The sequence below is a fragment of the Falco peregrinus genome, chromosome 9 (assembly GCF_023634155.1).
Source record: "Falco peregrinus isolate bFalPer1 chromosome 9, bFalPer1.pri, whole genome shotgun sequence".
Lineage (NCBI taxonomy): Eukaryota > Metazoa > Chordata > Aves > Falconiformes > Falconidae > Falco > Falco peregrinus.
Window position 1 is genome coordinate 17,171,284 of NC_073729.1, and position 21,019 is coordinate 17,192,302.

The 21,019-nt window shown below is 40.3% G+C and overlaps 1 protein-coding gene across 7 annotated transcripts in view; it reads right to left on the reverse strand.

The window, feature by feature from the left end:
- The window catches only part of NAV2 (neuron navigator 2), a 410,341-nt gene that overhangs the window by 80,662 nt on the left and 308,660 nt on the right, over positions 1–21,019 (reverse strand). For all 7 annotated transcript variants that reach the window (XM_055813584.1, XM_055813586.1, XM_027790864.2 and 4 more), the window contains exons 10-11: positions 19,443–19,832; positions 8,754–8,876 (exon numbers count right to left, since the gene is read on the reverse strand). In XM_055813584.1, the coding sequence (XP_055669559.1) occupies positions 8,754–8,876; positions 19,443–19,832 (513 nt within the window). The remainder of the gene's footprint in view (positions 1–8,753; positions 8,877–19,442; positions 19,833–21,019) is intronic.

The window sequence follows — 21,019 nt, forward strand, 5'->3', positions numbered from 1 at the left end:
CATAAGAACTATCACGTGAAAGCCTTAATGCCTGTTTATATAACAGCAGAGCATTTTTAAACCCCATGGAGCTGCATTAACACTGGGGCGTTTAAGCCTCAGGATGTTGGGGCTCAGCTCTGACAGATCATGAGCAAAGTGACTACTTGTTCTGTGGAGCCTCAGCTCCACTCTGAACCCTGTGAGCTGTCATAAACAAGGTCACAAAGTCGCCTTATCGTACTGCTGGGAAATCCCTATACCACGAGGAAGCTGAGGAATGGAGAAGAGCAGAACAGGACTTACGGATAAGAAGGGAATGGACGAAAAGTATCCCCCTTATTTTAGTACCTTCTTAATATGGGAGTTGCCACTCAGGACAGTAGGAGATGATGGCTTATGAAATACAGAGTGGTTTAAATACGAGCTCAAACTTGTGGATACCTTGCAGCTTCTCCCGCTATGCTCAGACACGGACGTGTATTGGATATACCGGTCTGTTAGTACCATCCAACTTTAAACGTTTTAGTTGGCTGTCCAAATGAGGAGTCCCATTTCCCTGTATAGGCAATGGATCAATGCATCTGGATATCCTACATTCCTTGGAGGGTTCTCATTGATGATACAGAGTGTCCCCTCACCCCATCTGCACTACAATGTTTGAAAGCTCTTCACTGGAGTTTTGTCCCAAAACTGGGAATAAATGACTGAATATTCAATAAATGTAATCAATAGAGTAAAGAAAAAGAAACAAAAAACTTCAGCGAAGCTCAGATGAACGTGCAGGAAGACATGTGCACCTTACATTTGGACTCACAGTTCTGATACCATTTTCCAAACAAGACAATTAAAGGAAACATTCAGCCTCTAAACAAAAAGCTTAGATCCTGACTATTAACACTAATGTTTCTATTGACATGTAAGCTAATACTAATAGACTATTATTATCATCACAAGAGAATACATAGCTGTAGAACAGAAGCAAAAAAACATTATGAAAAATTGTAATGAAATGTACTATTCTGGACAACTCCAAAGCCCCAACAAACTCAGAAGGGCAAACAAAGACCAATGGGAGAATCTTTAGATTTTATGGTAATGACATGTTTAGTGATACGCACTATATGTATATATATATATATATATATAAACATACACACACACATCATCTGTCTTGAAATCTGCTTTACAGCCACAATGAGCTTCCACACTCATCACAGAGCCCCAAACTGGGATCCTTCTTTTGGAATCTGACAGCTGTCTGCTATTAGTTTTATCTATTCAATCTCCAAATCCCAAACTCAGAGGTTACTGGTGTAGGTCAGTTGTGAGACTATGTTGACTCTCTTACCATTCGACATGGAAAACCAAATAACAAAGTCTGCACTATGTCAGCAAGCATTTCACATTCTTCGGTTTGTCATGCAAAGCACAAAGCCCCTGATACAGTTCAAAATGGTCTTTGTATCTACAATCTTGTTTACCCTTGGAATACAAGCTTCATTTCCCACATGCCTAAAGTGTTTTAAAAGCCACTTCATACAACAGAGAAGACAGTGCTAATCTCTGGCAATGGAACCAGAAATATCGAGGGTTTCAGAAAAGCCTCCAAATCAGCAGTTAGATCAACTTTATACTTATAGAGTGGGTGGGCATGAAAGGAAATGTCACTTCAGGAAAATCTAGTTCCAGTGGTACAGGATGACGACTTTGCCATCCCTAGGCAGTTTTTCCTGTTTCCACAGAATCCGTATCCACTATTCTGGAAAAGCTAAATTCCCTTTGCCTGTATGCATGCTGCAGTGCAACCTTTTAGAGGAATTGACAAACTGTCCACATCGGAATATACAGGCAACAAGAAAGTTCTGACTCTGCCACGAGTTGCTCCCTCGAGGGCAACCTGCCACCTTCCACTAGCTTTGTAATGAAATTTGGCTCCTGGCTTAAGCATTTTAATTAGATGCTAAAGCAGAGGGGTAAGTACCCCCCAGAATGACAACAACAAAAGCAAGTGGCATGACACGAGGAAAAAAGTCTCAACAAGAAATGCGGTTCCTAAAGCCTAGATCCAGCCTCTTTTCAGTGTTTCCATCTAGGCAAAAAAGCAATTCTCAGCAAGTCAAGCACATGAAGATTGCCTAATCCACCCGTTTTGGAGGGAACAGCTTGCAACTGTGGGGTGTTTGGCTTGGTTGGTTACTTTTTAGTGTCAAGTGGTAGAACTGTATGTCCACATTGGAAAGAAGTTATTGAAAAAGGCGGAGAATTGCACTCAACTGCCTTGCCAGCCTGCAGAGCTACTAAACCAGGTATTAGTCACAAGAGAACAGGATCATTCTTGGCTTCTTGGGTGCACATAGCTCCTAACTGCAGTAAACCCTGCCTTTGTTAGTGGCCATGGATACATGCAAAAGGGACTCTCCCACAGGAAAATGAATTGTACTTTTTCAGAGTCAATTAACTAAGGCACAGAACTGCTTCAATTACCAACCCCTCTGCCCCCCATCAATCATACATCTGCTAGTGCTACATGATATGATCATCTAGAGCCTGGATAGAAATTTTTAAACAAATCCAATCTCTGCTGAAAAATGATCTACTTCCTTAAGTCATTCCCTCCTCAAAACTCTTTCTAGCCTTCAAACAGCTCCCAGCCTCACTAAGTTGACTGTTGGAAGCAAACTCTTTGCTGACCATCATGCAATTAGTAAAATTAGACCACGCCTGAGAAACAAACAAAACTTCCCAACATAGCCCCATTCCATCATGCCTCTCTAAACAGAACTGACACTATCACCAAATCCTACAGAAGTACTTCCCAGAACACAGTATACCTTATCCAGCGTATCATATGTATCCCCAAAAGTATGCGTGTGGAAAAAAAGGAAACACACACCCCCACCCCCCCATTACTGCACCCACTGAATGAATGCATGTGCAAGCCACAAAGTTAAGAAAAACCTGGTTACCCAAGGGGGGCAATTCTCACACGGCCACTTCATCTCTAACTTCTTCCTTCTCATCTTCAAGGGAGTTCTATAAAGCATCTTCAAAGAATAAACCAGAGTATTAAAATAACAACTCTGGTGGATATTAAAAACCAGAGATTCAATAAAGAGATAGCCTTTACAGCCTGTTGTAATTTGCTCCCTCTCCCCAGTTAATCCCTCCACATTACACACTACAATTTACATTATACATTACAATTTACATTACACATTGCAATTGCTTTTTTTCTACAGCACAGAAACATCGTATCATGACTTTCCCTGCTTTGTAGGTACTGTCTGCCTTTAAGAGTTAGTCTAAACTAATACATCTTGGTATATGTAAAGCGAGTGTTCTTTACCTTGTGTTTAGTAATGTAAATTCTTGCTTCTGTTTTAGACCTGAAGAAAAGCTTACATGCTCAGAAGTTTGTCATCTTTAGCCCACTGAAACAAATCCGCCAAAAGACATTGCTTCCCTTGACTAACCTTGCCTTGTTTGAATGCAGAATGTTTTTTTACCCCCCTTTTGTTACTGCTAATTTTAGCCCTCGGCTATAGCTACTATACCTTTGCTTTCAACTACTATTTGTTGCTTAACTTTGCAATTACTTTGTGTAACCTAAAACCACTTTGGATTACAGCTTGTAAAAAGATTCCTTGGAAAATAAAAGTATATGGTATTGTGGCTCTAATCAGCAGATTCCAATGCCATAAACTTGAAAGAATCTTTGCAATGTGAATTTCCCTGTTTCTGTGAGTCAGTTCTTCAAGATAAATGTGGGCTCTTTCAAAGACAGAGATAGGTATCTACAGGTACCAAGGTACAACGTGCATGTTTAGAAGCAGTAGTATTTCTTCAAACTTGGTGATAAAATCCAAACAGATGGTCAAGCAGAGTAGATTGGTTAGGCATGAATAATTTCATCAGCCCTGTGACATTGCTCTTAAGCAACTATACGTGGGCATTACATTTATCGACTGCAGTGACTGACAGACAGCAAAGATACAGCGAACAATGAAAGCTTGGGTGTTGGCACTTACTTTTTGATTGACGTTACCTTAAACCAATTTAGAGACTTTTAGACTGTTTTCTAGAAAACCGTGCTTATTTAGTATATAGGACCCTTAAACAGGGGTGCTCCACTGTCCTAGCAACGTAAAATATGGTAAAAGTAGAATTTATAAATTCATTGTAACAACTGAATGCAAGAACAATTGCCAGGGCTTTCTGAAGTGAAGGAGCTGTGAACTGATGGCACAAAATCCTCCTGCTAGAGCTGTAACAGCTTGGCAACAGCTTTCTTAGAGGAGATCTGAGGTCTGTAGATGATTTCAATGGATACAGTTACTCCTTCTCTTGACAGAATGGACATCCTCCCTCCACAAACCCATTCACATAAAATACCAGATGAATGAATCTCCCTGCAAGTTCATTTACTGTGTAACTCCACAAACACTTATGTCAACAGTCCTGAGGGACCACTGCAGGAACAGGAGATGCTGCGGGGGAAGGAGATGATGGGAATTCCACTGCGATTACAATGCAGGAGTATCTATTTCCATGTGTTTTTACAACAGTTGGGCCCATCTGAAGTTTAAGATATAACCCAGTCATGTTTTAACATTTTAAAACAAAGACTATCCGGTCTGTGTGTCTATTCCAAAGACATTTTCTGTTTTACCCCTTTTCTTATGCATCATGCTACCATTGCTAGAGCAGCAAAACTACAATAATGATGAGCTGAGTAATAATGGGGTAGTATTGCTAATGGATATTCTCTGTGAACGGATGACTTAACTCCTCACCTGCAAAGCCAGGAACCGCAGCTACCTTAATTTAATTTTAGGTGCACTGTCTCAGTAAAACTGAAAATACATGTTCAGGACTTAAAGCTATCTTATCCTACTATAAAACTACATAAAGAATACCTTAACAAAAAATTCCATTTTCTTTTTTCTTGTATTGTAGCGTTTTTCTATTGTCTACGATAAAGTAGACTACAAATAGGCTAAAAAGAAGAAAATTCGGTGCAGCTTCTTATGTGATACTCATCAGCACATTGTCTGTAATTCTGCTTTCAGTGGAACCTGCCTCCTTCCAAAAGCAGTGACATCTGCTTCATCCCCACCTTTCAGAACAGGCCAACATTGCCCCCAACTAGATGACTTGCATCAACTTGCTTTTCAGCTCTTCTGAAGTGTGATCCAAGTTCCCATGGTTATGAAGGCAATCCAACAATCTCCCTCCAGCGCCTAACTCTAACTCATTTTTTAGTTATCTCATCACTGTAGCAGGATTCAAGAAATTAAATTGCAGCTATTGAATTTAAACATATTCCAGTCAAAGGGTTTTACTCCGTGAATGAATGTGAAATGTTGTCTACTACCAGAGCCAAGAGACATATAAATAGCCTTAATCTGTTCTTATAAAATGCAAAATAACAGCAAAATTATACTCTTCAGCTATTTTGGAAAGCCATAATTTTTACCTTTTGTAGAAATTACTATAAACCACAGCATCTGAAAAAAATCTGCATTCAATGACTTCATTATTAATAATGAGATAGCTGTGTTCTGCATGGAATGTCCTCTGACTCCATGCTTGGTTTCTGCTTCACTTACAATTCTTTCTTGTCCATCTCCTCTCCTGGTTCTACAGTCTCCTCTGGGATTACCCAAAAATCTTGCCAGAAGCAGAAAATACTATCAAATTGTTACTGACTGCCAGGAGCCAGTTGCAGTTACAAGTTCTTCTAAGAGTTAAACTGAATACGGTCTTGTTTTCAACCAGCAGTGTGACAAGACTGTTACCAGAGTCAGCACAGATCTGAACCGTGATACAGAAACACTCCTTCAAGAGCACGCTCAGCACCTGAGCCATGTTTGACCTGCAGCGCACCGATGCCATAGCTGTTGGAAGCACCAAGGCAATGCAATTTGCCGTCTGATGAGAAACGTCCTTAAGTGTCGAAAGCTGGGAAGACCTTTGGATGCCTTACACGCTTATGCAAAGACATGTAATTCAAGCAACCTCAAATTAAATTGTAAGGTGAAACGATCCAAGTTAATCATGCTTGGAAGTAGCACTTCATCACTGAGGATTTTTTAAAAAGTCATATAGACATTGCCCTAATAACGGCATTAAAATTACTCTTGACAAGCTCACATTCATTAACACAGTCTCCTGTCCTATTCACAGGGATATGATAAATCAGCACAGGTCTGAATAATGTTGTCTGAAAAATAGGTTGAACAAGTAAGCAACTACAGAAAGATTTACCCATATCTAAGTTTCAAATTTCTTCCTTCTTACCTATAGGCACTCATAAATGCAAGTTACATATACGGAAGTAAGGGCAGAATTTAGTCTCAGATCAAGCAGCCACACCTAACAATGTGAAATCAATTTAAACAACCACATGGTACACACCAAGTCCATACATACAGAAGAGACAAAATCATAGGTGGCTAACTGCAACCTTAAAAAAAAAATTAAATAAAACATAAACCTAAAAAAAAATTAAAAAGGGCATTTTTAATGCCTTTTTCACTAAAAATATCTTTGTTCTATGCAAACACAAATTGTCTTGAAGTTGAATACATAAGCTCAGCTGTGTTGTACGACGATTCCATTAACCTTGCAATCAAGCATTAAATTAAACTGCCTTCTTTGGATTTCCCTGCTGCAGGGGAAAATGGACCTTCTAAGGTCTGTGCTTTATGTTAGCAGAGCCAACGAGTAAAAGCTTCACAACTAAACTTCTACAATTAATAACACAAGAAACTAAACAAGTAAGCATATTGCAAAAAATTCCTCTGGTAACTTTTTAATGATTAACTTTATACTCCAAGGTTCATAGCCTTTCACAGTCATTCTCCCATGCATTCAATTAACATCTGCTTTGAACAAGTTAAATGTAATCTTAGGTTTTCTAGGTGTACCAATAAAGAAACTCAGCAATCCTGCTCGTTGCCTCCATTCACAGCATGAAGAAAGCAATTCATTACTGCACCGTTTTATTCAACTCCTTTTCCTTACGCCAATTTGCACCCTGGAAAACTGCTGCTGAAACCAAGATTAAGTTTTTGTTTAAACTGCACGTCATGATCACCCAGCAACCCAAGTGGAGCGATTTTTAAGTCACTGCCCTGTTGTCAGAAAATTCTGATTGCCTGTGTAAGGTGAGTAGGCTTATATTCTAAACAGAAAAGACTAAATCAAAACATCACATAATAATGTAATGTCACCAAATGTGGGATCAAGGGTAATTTTTCTGTGATCCCGTGTTGCAGCTAAATTGCCAGCCACAGAGTCTTTATTGTGTGTAAAGTCCATCCCCTCCATGTGAACTGAAAGAATGACGATTTTCAAAGCTGAAACAATTGACTTAAACTCGGGATTGCATTTCAGTGTGTCACAGTCCTATTCTAATTGGAATATATTTAAACACACAAATACTCTTTCTTGTTGAATGTACGTAATTCACCCTGATGTGTGGCGTCTTCAGGGAAGGAGGTTACCAAATAAAATGTGAGAATAATTTACATGCCAAGAAAAAGTGTTGCAAGCACAGAATTTCTGATATTTCACAGAAAATCTGATATTTCAGAGAGGGGAAGGAATCAACGATAAGGAATGTATTACTAGCTCTCCAGAAAGCTGGCTGTTACTTAAACAATAATATAATCTATATTCAACCAATTCAGTATTGTAAACGGATAGCTTCTGTTAATGTGACAACGTTCAGAAGACACAGCAACAGATGAGGATGACACTTAATTACTCCTCCATTGCATCACCAGGTGGCAATGCCTTCACCCAGTCAACCAGGAGCAAGCACTTTTTATTTTATAACTGGCGAACATATGTTGGCTTAGTAACTGAAACCGAGCCGAGATTCTCAGAGAGGTTTTAGTTCTTTTGTTTAGATTCACTATCCTGCTCTTTACTAATACCAAGAGAACACCAAAGCAAATTTAGTATGGCTTGCTTTGAAAACAAGGCTAGATTCTCCATCACTTGTATTTCCCTAGTAATCCACGCATCACTATTAAGAAAGTATCAGTCATATCAAACTCAGTCAGCTGTGTTATGTCCCAGGAAAGAGCTATGGATAACAAAACAAAGAGAAAACCCACAAACCTTCTAGTTCAGAAATTGGTTCAAACCTGTACTTCAAAATCCATGGTTTGTACATACTTAGGGGCCCCTCACGGAAGGGAAAGGATACGGTTCACTTACTACATCAACAGTAACACTCACCACGCTTTGGGTTTGGAAGGAAAAGAAGCAGCTATAGGCTGATGCCATTAAAAGCAAAAGTATTTAACCCATTTACCTCAGCTCTAACAGAATACAGTCTCATTACTGTCCATCTCCCATCTTCCCTTATTATCATATTCCCATAAATCATGGATTTTTAGTCCCCTAATTCTTGATCTTTGGCCTTGACCGTTCAAACAGAATCATCCGACTTTGAAGAATCAGTGGAAATGAGAAGAGAACGAAGTCTTTTTTAGTTCAAACACTATTAAAAATAGAAGTTTTACATTTTCTTGTGTTGCATCCTGTCTACAAAAACCCAGACAAGATTTCAGCAAAGCAATCCGAAGACATAAAGTCAGCATTTATCCTGACATCTGAAATACTCTGGAGAAGCTTATATCCATGTACTCAGAATCTGAATTCCTAAAGCTATTTCATCTTAGAGATCAAATCCGTATTAGACACAGCGTGAATCGAACGCACTGTTACACGCAAGCATTTGCTGGACGAGACCTCACCTGTCAGCATCTCCGAGGCCCAGTGACGTATTGCGCTGCATTGTCTCCCGCACTGCAGCCATGCCATCGGGCAGCCGGTTTAGCCTTCGCGTATAGAGGCCCAGGCCACCATCGGTCATATACCTTTAAAACAGCAAAACAAAACATCACGTTTAGTAAAACAATAAAAGTTTTAAGTGTTATTTGAGCTCCTAGCTTCTGCACATTTTTAACTGTATATTGGTATTTTCCTACTTTTAAGTTAAGAACTACTACCCGAACTATGCAGCAAGTAAAACTTTATTCTTGATTAGATCAGAGGTATTTTTTGCCTCTCATCATTCTCTGTTACATCCTGCACTCACTCTCATCAATAAGAACTGAATTTCAATATAACCGTGACAAAGGAAGAATACTTAACTTTCATCAAGGATGCCTAGATGGAAGTAATTTGATATTTGTGAATGATATCATGAATGACTCCTTCCTGTCCAAAAAATGCATGGTTGATACCATTCTGAACTACTTTGTGTGGGCTAAAACAACACCATGGAAATCTCAACCCTTTTACAAGTTAACTACAAAAATCACATAGATTTCGTCAGTGATCCATGAACAATGAGCATCCCAAGATTTATTGTGAGAAACTAAAGCTGCAGCACGAATGAAAAGTTTTTTTCAATTATGTTTTGGCTCCTACATTGTACTTGGTCTGCAACTGTGACCTAGAGGCATCCGCATTTAAAAAGTGTTATACTCTTGGATAGTAAGAAGTGCCAGGTGTATATATGATACTTCACAAATCGCTAAGATAGCACATTTCTTACTTTGTAGTTCAGACAAATAAAAAATGAATCTTAAATAGAACAGAGATGACACATGGTGGAGAAGAATAGGTAGATGTTGTTGATCAGCAGGAACAATCCCTCACGATAATGCAGATTCTGTCATCCAGCATTTTTGCTGACATCTGTGCTGATGCAGACAGCAACAGACATCATCTAATACAACTTCAGGATGTGGTGGTAACCAAGGAAACCAAATTTTAAAAACTGTACAACTACCCAGCACTTTGGATTATGAATAAAATATTTAGGAAGACTGAAGTAACAGCTTAATTTCAGTATTTCATTCTTGAACAGCTTCTCCATGAGCTGCCCTACATCAATATCTCAATAGCGCTTTAAAATATTTTATGGCATTTCATGACAGTAGTAGGTCAACAAGTTCCAAGTGTCAAAATAAAACAGGAGGATTTTTCTCTTTGTTTAGCTTCATTTCTTAAAGCACTTGTGGCCACAGGTATACGCGAGCTAGCTTTAAACTGGAAAGGTAAGTCCCATTTGCCTCCCAATGGTATGGAGTGAGCTCTGTGCTACCACCACCAGTTCGTCAGCACTGACAGCTGTGTAAACACACCATAAAGATTTTCACACACCTGAGACTGAAATAACTCTTAACAGCTCGAGCAACCCAGCTGCTGTCTGAGGCATACCGCTGGACACGTAACATACCTCACCGAGTTAGGAGCTGATGGGATTGCATCCTCTTAATCCTTTAGCCACTCTTAGCAAATTGCCAGCAGCCCGCAGGACAGTTTCCAGACACACAGGATACCTTCCTCTTGCTTAATAAGGCACCGATCTGGTTCCCTAACAGCAAGACACCCTCACCCACAGCAAGAAAGGACAGATGGTCCTAGCTGCAGCCAGCAATGCCTCTGCTGGCGAGATGCTGCTGCAAGAGATGTACTTTACCTGAGTCAAATTCGATGACTGCATTTATAAAAATGGGACTGGTAAGAGTCAAGAAGCCCTGCACAATCTGCTGGTTAGCATTTCAGTTAGATGTATATATAAATCTGATGGGGCCTTCCCAGGAACAGCCATGGGGTCTCTCCGGGGAGTCTAACAAAGAGGTTGCTAAGCCCAACGAGTCAGACACAGGAGTATTCTCCGTTCAGCTAATCTGTGGGGACACAATTCTCCAAACTCATAAACAAAGACTGTAAGAAGCAAGAGGAGCAGTTGCACTGTAACCATGTGGAATTTGCCTTAGGTCTACTGTTCTAACTTGTCTTTGACACAGTTTATAAATACTTTATCGTGGAAGAATATTTTTTTCCTTAAGCTACTAAAATAAAAGCAAGGGAAAAGAAAGTGGAGCTTAAGACCATATTGTTATACAAACAGCTTTTTGCAAAAACATCTAATGTGCATATGCTAATTGGTTTATTGCAGATACTTGTCTGCACACAGAACATGTTTCTGTATGAGTCTCCATTGCACACATACTGGAAAATGCAGCTTTTGCCTTTGCTGTCAGATTTCTGGCATATGACTAGTTCTTTGATAGAAATAGATCAACTACAGCTGAAACAGATTGCTCTCCATACTTATTACTTGGAATATGTGAAATGAAATACATTACTCATAAGAGTTAGCCACACTGAAGTCAAAGGAAAGCCTTCTCACTAGCATCAACAGATCTCGTCCTCTACATAGAAGCTCAGCAAGCTGATACATTAGAATAATTCTTCAATTGCATCAAACTGAATACTAACAGTCAGATTTTCATTAGTTTTAAGCACTCATAAATCTTACATAAAGTCAGCAGAAGCTGGATGCCTTTGCCATCGCTGACAAGTAGATCATGAGTTTTTTCTAAGCAAGACCCTGGAAAAAAGCAGAGTCATAGATGATGACTTGTACTTGCTATACCAATAGGACAAGTTTCTCACATGCCAGAACAACGCAAGACAGATTTGTGTATTTCGAAACAGGTTTGTGTAATCACAGACTGAAAGCTTTATCCTATTTATATTACACACAATGTCCTCTACCCAGGAAAGTTTAATTCCAAAAAGATGCCAAAACCAATGATGCCTGAAGTCCTGCATGCAACCCTGAGGTGAAAGAAAGAAAGGTACTAGCTTCTAAAATCTGTCAAGAAAAATGCATTTGCAATAAATACATTTGAAAATATATGAAAAAAATAATTCTCTGCAATAATTCTCAGAAACCATCTTGCTTTTATGAATACAGTGTTATTATTGCTGCAGATTTTTGCTTTACAAGAAAGGAAACTACAATGAAGATCTATTTATCTAAAGACAATCTTACAAGGTTTTATTCTAGGAGGAATAAACCCAGGAAATATCTTGCACGTGTATAATTCTAACAGCACTCAACGTTACCGGAATTTATTGCCTTGTCATACAGCTAGATGATATGGAATGCCAGTATACAAGCCTCTCCTCTACAACGACCCATCACAGCCCAAACAATTCGATTAGGCTGGTTATCGATTAGGTGCAGTATCTTTGACTTTTCTAATCAAAGAACATGACAAACTTGTACTAGATGCCTTGCTAGAATCATGAGTCATAATAATTCTGCAAGCAGATTCAGGGCACAAACAAGTACTCTGAAGTACTACCTGCCCCAAAAGAAGAAAGTTTATATATATGATCTGGGAAAATGCATAGTATCCAGACTCTGTGACTTCTATACAGAAGCACAAATTCTACTTGTTCAAAAAAATTAATAGCTCAGATGCTTTAGGAATGGTACCAACAGCCCATGGGGAATGATTGCTTTAATGAAGCTGAATATAGAAACACTTAGTGAATGGACGAGACAGTGATGACATTGGTTAAAAAGAAGTTTCTAATATTTTTCAGGAATTAATACTTAATACTCATCGCTACAGTTTCACTCTTCAGCAGCAGGGAAACAAAATTATCCAATTTTCTTTGAATTTGAAAAGGCTCAGGTTAAACAAGAGCAGTATTATGCACTTCTAACAGACAACTGGAACATACAGCCCACTTTCTAGGTGACACTTTTCTTCTGTAAGAAGGTGGCTCCCTGCCCTGTATTAGAGGCATAAAGTAACTTGCTTTGGAGTTCCCTGGACAACCTGGACCTTTAAACTTCTCTTTTCTTTAGCCAAATACACCCTTTCTGTGCCTCTGAAATTTTGACTGCTGTAATAAGTGCTTCCAAGTGCAATATTTTTAGGGTATTTCTGATGCTGAAGTGATTTATTTCCCTTTCCTGCAAGGCATGCTGAAGAAGCAGGAATGGGTTATGCCAGGGATCAGTAAAATCCAGCGGTCTGAGTCACTTGACTTCTGTCCGCACTCCCTACTTAGCCATGTACACAGCCAGCCAACAGCACACCTACTTTTATGGTCTGACAACTCTACCACTTCATATATATTCATTTCACTACTTAACGTATGAATGTGAATTTTCCAATTTTGAAAATAGATAGCCAAGGGACAGGCAGTCTTTACTGAACCACTACGAAGAGAAGGAGCAGCAGGTAAGTCAGCAGCGCCCAACAGACGGGGCAATCCTACCCTGATCTGCTCAGCATCACGCGGCTCCATAATCCCAAACCCACAAGCAGGACAGCAGCAACGTGCCCAAAAGCTGGTGCTGACTCTGGCAGGCCAGGTGCTCCTGCCTTCCTCTTGGTGCTTTGGATTCAAGGTTGGTTTGGAAACAGCTGCCCACGTGCCTCCTGGCTGAAGACTTGCCCAGCAACCAAGCCCTTGAAACTTAAAGAAACAAAATCCTTGTAGGAATTGCAGCATTTGGACTATTCTGTGCATCGACATCCGCTTTGACACGCAAAAGCGTTCTCTTTTAGCTGCAGCAGTAACACTGTTATCCTTAATGTTTTCTTTTAAACATTTATTTTCGCTAGGCTTCATCTGCCTCATCATTACAGTCAGTTAAATGAGATCAAGAGGCTTAACACTTTGAGTATCAAAGAAGGAGTCTCACTTTGCCAGTTACTAAACACCACCAGCAGCACATTCTCCGCTGCTTTTTCTGAAATACAAGAAATGTGATCAAAATGATCCTGTTATTTCAACCAGGAATATATTCTAAATCTGACTTAAAAAGAAATGCCAGCCTAACGGCAGCATGATGGCAATGCCAAAATTCTTTGTTTAATATGAATTTAGCCTGCATTTTCCATCATGATATTGGAATTAGACCGTATGATCTTTCCCTGTGTTTCCCCCCAAAGTCTTTCCATCTGTTATTCTCACCTGCCCACTCTGTTACAATGCCCACCACATCGGCACAATACTTGATCTCTCTGACCAAAGGGTTCAATATATACCCCGTCTACAAGCCCGTGGCTAGTTTAAATTCCAATCTTTGATCCACGTGAATTTCAACAAAGGCATTGAGGAACAAGATTAGGTCCTGAACTTTCAGGCTGGGACTGCTAATACAATGCCCAAATCCCTAACATTAGACCAAATATTACCTTTCAGGTTCATAAAACTACAAACCTGTTGTTCATTGCATTTAAAATTTAATTTTATATTTAAGGCAGTCTATAATTTATAATTCAATAGACTTTTGCTAACAATTAGTAACTACCTGCAATTAACAAACTACTGAATGAAAGGAATGAACTGAATGGAGAGGAACGGTGTGTGACCAACCTTCCCAGCAGCTTCCCAGCAGGATCAGCAGCGGGGGAAGAGTTACTCCACAGCAACTTTCGGCTCCCTCATGCCTACTCCTTTCCTGCAGATGATCCATATCGACAAAGTGTGTATGACTGCATCCCCCTCTGCTGGCTAGCCCCAGAGTGGGACCCTATTCTGTCCTTTGGAAGCTGTCTTTTGCTCAAGTTACAAAACCTGTTGGTGCCGAAGCAGCAGTTAAATGAGGTGTTTATTACAGAAAAGTCCAGAGTGGGGAAATGGCCATTAAATGATATTTTGGTAGTCACTGACAATAGCAGAGTACGTACGAGTAAGCAAAAAATACAACACACTACAACTTGTGAGTTTGTTTTACTGACAAACAGTACATATGACCTAAAGTGGATCTTTTCACTTACACCGAACAAAAAGCTTAATTCCAGCTGATCTCTAAGGTTCGGACTTACAGGCCTATGGTGTCTTCTTGTGCCGAAGCCTACACTGCAAGAAAAGTTCTATGACAGCATGTTATTCGAGGTATCATTTGTAATAAATAATCAAACACTGTTTTATTGATGAAGCTGACACCAGAACTACTCCTGAACTGAGTGCCATATTTAATACTATTTAAATAATATAGAACATTAATAATATTGACAATACTAATGTTATACTCTAGACATGCCTCCTGTAAAGATGTTTAAGTATGATTCTTGGAGTAAGACTATTAGTTTGACTTAAACATTGCCATAATTTTTTCTTTTGACTCTCACAGCACCATAGTTGTCTTTAAACCCAAAAGCTAGTTCTGCACCACCTTCAACAGAGTTCACTAAGAAGTCGGAAGTCAAGGTTTCCTAATACCCTTTTATAAAAAGTAAAAATTTTGCGTTTGCTTGCCTGACCTCTTCATTATTTGTGCAAATTATCTGTTTGCCACATATAGCTGCTCTTCTGCAATGCTGAAAAGATCAAAATCTAAGAAGCCAATCCTAGCAAGACAGAAGGCAGTTCAAATAAACACTCTGCCCAAACAGAGAAGAAAAATAAAATAAACCTCCTAATGATTCTTAGTCATGTTGAAGTGTTGTAGCCGTATAAGGAATGTAATTTTACCCATTCACTGTATTTAGATGAAATCTTACCACACCATCATACCATTTAAAGAGCAGTGTCTAGTAAAATGTCTAACCCACTAACTTGAAGTGTACAAAAACCCCAAAACCGAACTACCACAACCACGTATTTTTTTTCCATGGCAAAAAATAGGTCAGAAAAGACTACTGCTAGCATTGATTCAGCGTACAGGGTGAGCAGGTTCTCATGCAGACCACGATTAGCTCAGCCACTCTTGATTCCTAGCTAGCCACGCGTTACCTGGAGCAGCAACCACTCCTGCTGCAGACACCTCAGAAAGAAACAGCTCCTCTTAACTACCGTTAGCAAGAACAAATTCTCATTAGCGGTAAGCTGCATAGTCCTCCCTTCCTTTCTCTAAAACCTTAGCCCAAGTGAAGGTCTGTTACGCCACACATGAGCCTGACATCTGAAAAAGATCTCTGTCTGTCTGACTGACACATAGAAGAAAATTAAGCAACTGAGCTGCAAGAATCCTACAAATAAAGTTACCCATCAACATTAAATGAAATCAGTGCTCAATTCCAGCTCTTCATATCAAACTCTTCTTTGCCTCCTGAAAGATATAACTCCTAAATTTCAGCTGACAACAGAACTCTTCCTTCAATGATCGTTTTGGTCGATGTTACTCAAAGGTAGACAGGCCTCTGCACCACAAAGATGGTTTCTACCTTGGGCACAAAGCTTTTGTGTGGGTTTGACTGACCTGAGCAGAAGCAGGGGGTAAAACCCGATTCCCCAGCCCAGAGTGGCCTGCTCTCTCCCTTCTAGCATCCTTTCATCCACATTACAAATTCACCTGCTTGTAATGCTTGTAGAAAGATCCCCAAGGAGCATAAAGGGTTGAATAAACAAGAAGGAATCATCCCATGAGCATCATGCACACAAACACATTAAGAGGAAAATAGAGATCTGTAATGGGAACGTATTGACCCCAAAGCGCCAAATAAAAGCAGAGGTTAATAAAATGGTTAAAAGTCCTACCCCTGCCCCTAACAGCCACTGCGCCTGTGGGAGGCTACTGCAAGGAGAATCTTAGCCCAGGGCCCCTGAACATTACATGCAGGCTGAGCCCTGCTGTCCTCACCTAATAGCTGAGGGAGCAGTTCACTGCTCAGCGGGCTAGGCGAGGTATGAGTCACTAGGTAACGTTCCTTAATGAGATACAAACAAAAAAATGAGCTGGGCATGCCCCACAGCAGACCCATGGTCCACGCATGGGGCCACTTACATCTGCCCTGCCTCAACGTTCAGGCTCTGGGGTGGCTGAGCTGTCAAATCATCAAATCTACATTTTGTTAGAAGGTAGCTGGAACAGCCATGCTTCTGCAAAAGAGTGTTTTGACAAGCGGCGTCTGCAGACCCAGAGCTATTTCCTGAGAAAATTTGTGACCAGCACCAATCGGTATATTCACACTGTTAATTCTGCATAGAAATCTGCACACTAGGGCAATGAGAACAGGGGCAGAGGACTAATTAAATTAAGAGAAAAGAATTTTAAAAGGCCTTTCTGATCAACAGCTCTGTTGGTCCATTTCAAGGACAGATAAAAAGGAAATCAGCTCTACATCTCATTAGAGAGAATGGAGGAAAGGGGGAGGTGGGCAGCGGGGAACTGGCCGAAAAGAGGTAGGAATGTGTGTGTTAGTAGCCAGAGGGAGACTGAAGTGGACCATGCCTTCTGAAAAATACCCCAGAAGCCACAAGAGCATGTCCCCACCTGGGACAATCTTTAGGGTGGACAGGGGAGGCAGTTCTGGGCTCCAGGGTGCCCTTTCTGACGCCTCGAGCTCCGCCAGCCACAGCAGGAGGTGCGTGGGGTGCGTCCTGCCCACCTCACACATACCCTAGACCTGTTGCTTTGTCCTTCAGTTGATGTTTTAGCTCCCACAATAAGACAAATTCTTACCTTTGATCCACCCCCTGGAGACTTTCTTAGTTTGAGAGATAACTTCTGCCCGTTCAGAAAAGATACTCTTTCTAACCCTATGAAAGTAATCCCGGTGTCTGCCAGAGCTCTGCTTGAGCAGCCTCGCTAAAGGAGGCCAAATGAAACTTCCCATGACCCAGTACATTTCAGAGAAAGCATCAGGATCACAGGGCTAAAATAGTTTATCTTGGCTATTGGATTTATTTTGGCTGTAACAAATATTTTGGCTTCCTTCCCTATCAGTTTGCCAATGAAAACACAGATCCAAGGTTTTCAGACTGCAGGATTGTAGCAATTCTGCAAAATGACAAAGTGAAACACATACCAGCTAATAAAGAGCTATTCATGCTATAAATGCCCTCTTGTGCTGCCTTCCACATACTGTAACTCAGTTTCTGGAAGTATCGGGCCTGTTCGCCCTAACACTGATCTCAGGAGATCTGGGCTGCAGCAAGCCACACGGATGCTTTCTTTACAAGCAACCTCCCAGATTTCTAAGTGATGTATTATTCCTCTCCCACAAAGATGCAATGCTATCCTGTTCTCTTATTATTGGGAATAAATTGACATTGGGAAAGATAACTTAGAAAACAGGCTACCAAATATCTCATCAGTACTGTGGATGGCAATCCAGCATTATTAGATGTCAGTGGAGATTCACCAATGTTAATATTGGGATTATGTCCAATGCCGTTATTGCAATCCAATACTGCAATACAGCCTTCTCAGGGAATCTCTACACACAATTACTCTCCACAAACGGGCAAAAATATTTTATTACATTGTTAGTTCCTTAGACCCAGAATCTAAAGAGCACTCTTGTATTTTCAGACTATGGAGACTTCCATTTTTTACCCTACAGGATCACCAGAGAAGACACAGAAAAGGAAACTATACACAGATGAACGAAGGCACGGACGTCCCTGAAATATCATTCATAAACTCAACAGCTTTCTTATTAATTCCTTTTCATCAACCTGGACTCTGAACTTTATACCCAAAGTAAAGATCTGCAAAGATTGGGGCTCCCCTAGTTATGAGCAGCAGAAGCCTGAACTGACACTATTCTGGTCAGGGACACTTCTTGGTGTTCTATAGAAAACATGGCACTACTTGTGCTTTAGGATACAATGCATTGTCAATGCAGCAGCAGCTACCGGTGCTTTATTTGAAACAGCATTTTATACTGGGTATTGCATCAGCTTCTTTATTATATGGTTCTCTAACAAAGAATTAGAAAGAAAGTGTCCAACTTTTCAAAAAGGACAATGTGAAAACACCCAAATATTCACAGATTTCCAGATTGCATAACTGAATTGGTTAAGTTAGTAACAAAGCAGCAGCTGGATTCCAGCTTTCTATTTCAGTAAGAGGCCCTAAATCTTCCAAATAAGCCAATGCTACAAGAAATGTCACTTATAAAGAAGCTAGAGAAAAGCAAAGGATGTAAGATAGCCAGACAGGGAAAAGGCTGCCGCAGAAATAAATATGCCATTTACATCTCAAAGATCAGTTCTGACATCAATCTAATGCCGATATACTTGAGCTAAGAAAAAAAATGACCATTCTAGCAGGAATTGAAAATGGACATATTGAACGGAACGCTGATCCTGGAATAAAGAGCAAATGCTGTTTTCCAGTCAAGGCAGAAGTAAAATGTTGATGTAATACCTTGTTGATAACTGTCTGTCAGTTCACATTTCTGCACACTAACGTGTTCTTTAGACTTTATTTTGCGCGTACGACTATTTTACCCTACACAGAGATGTGAACTGATTTCCTTCCAGTGAACCGTCCCCTAAAAGTTCAGAAAACGGTTCAGTCAGGTACAGGACACGCCTCACTCGCCATCTTGCGGCGTAAATGCATATTGCAGCAGCATGTGTCTGACGCCCGCAAGGAGCCCTGCTGCAAGAAAACATTTCATCATGTGCTAGAGTATGTTCATATATAGGAACATTTTCTTCATATGCACATAAAACTTACAGCACGTGCTTAAATCCCACTGACGAAATTAACTATGATAACGAGCTGTCCCTCCAAACACTTATTAGAACTAGCAGAATATCTTTGGGTTTGTTGGTGTGGTTTTTTTCTTCCTCCAAACAATCAGAGGAACACAGCATCATTAAATGCAACTGAAGAGCCACACGAAGTACAGTATTTGCGAAGTAAAAGCACTTACCCACTCGTGATGTCGTCAGCTCTGATATTCTTGCCCAGCACATCGCCATCGCTCATGTAGCCGGTGGCATCCATGGTGATGCCTTCCAGATCCATTTCGTCACTTCCCTTGTCCGAGATGTCCACGTGGCAGACGCTGCTGCCGCGAGACGCCAGTTGCCTCCGCAAAGGTGCCGAATACATGTAACGTCCCGACTCTGTGTTGATGAAGCGGCTGGCGTTCCCTCGCGGAGGATACCCGTTTCCCATCGATGGAGCGTCGCCTGCCTGCAGGCGAGGGCTGGACTGCCCCAGTCTCCACGATAAGGGGGTCGGTCGTCCCGTCAAGCTGAGGATGCTGCGGCCGCTTATCTCGGTAGTGACATTGGTGTCAAATGTAGTTTCCAATGTGCTTAAAAAACAGAAATGCATTTGATTAAATGCAGCCAGCTACATGGAGTGCCATGGGATTTCAGGTGATTGCAAGACCCTACACCCTGAACAGTCAGCAAGTTACAGACCCTAAATGACAGCATGGACAGAATTTACCTGCTACAATGCCTGGAGACAGTTAGGTCCATTCCTCCAACACTGTTCTTAAATAATGATAGTCTTGCACCCAGGCTGCCAAGTGTTCAATATATATGTTAGAAGACTTAAGCAGGAACTTTTTAATGGATTATCCACAGTATGAAAGCATAACTTCTTCATGTTAAATCATTTATAACTCTGTGATACCACCGTTTTGCCACTCTGAGCAAGGGAGTAGGATATTAAGCTGACTAAAGGGAAAACCAACTCAAGGACTATTTTTCTGATATATTTTCTTTTTTTGCCTGCATTCATGAAAGCCCTAATACTCTGGAGATGTGTTCAGCACCAAGGTGGTAGCTATTTTTACACTGTGGAAAGGATTAAATGAAAAAAATAATAAAAAAGTAAAACGAAATTTATTTTTCAAAACACATTTTATATACTTATGATTTGAATATATTTTTCAAAATATTGCTAATATTTATACAGAGCTCTGGTTACCAAAGCATTTGAGGTCACAGCCTGTAAATACAGTTTTTGACAAGCGTCAGCTACATGAAATCTTTCATTTTCCGCATCTCACGTGTGTGAATATGTTTATCCTTTCCAACAGTATTGCTAGTACGGCCTGCATACAGTCTGAGAACGCTGCGACCACTTATCTCAGTAGTGACATTGGTGTCAAAAATAGTTTCCAGTGTGCTTCAAAAAATAAGTGCGTTTGACTAAATGTAGACTGCTATAAGGAACCTTAAAAATGGGACTGCTACAGCATGAGATTTCAGGTATAGATTGCAAGGCTACACAATGAACACTCGCAGCTTAGTGGCAGCTGATTTATTTGCAGTTAATCCATAGCTGCAACTTGTCTTACCCACATGCACTCCTCTTTTCCTTTCCTGCTCAACAGTGTTACTTTTTTTTTTATTATTGTGGATAATTGTTAAAATAAGCAGCATTGTACTATTCACAATATAATGTCACATGTATGCTGCAAAAACCTATGTGTCCTCTGGTTATAGTAATTAAATCACAACGAGCAGTCACATTAATTGAAATTTGAAA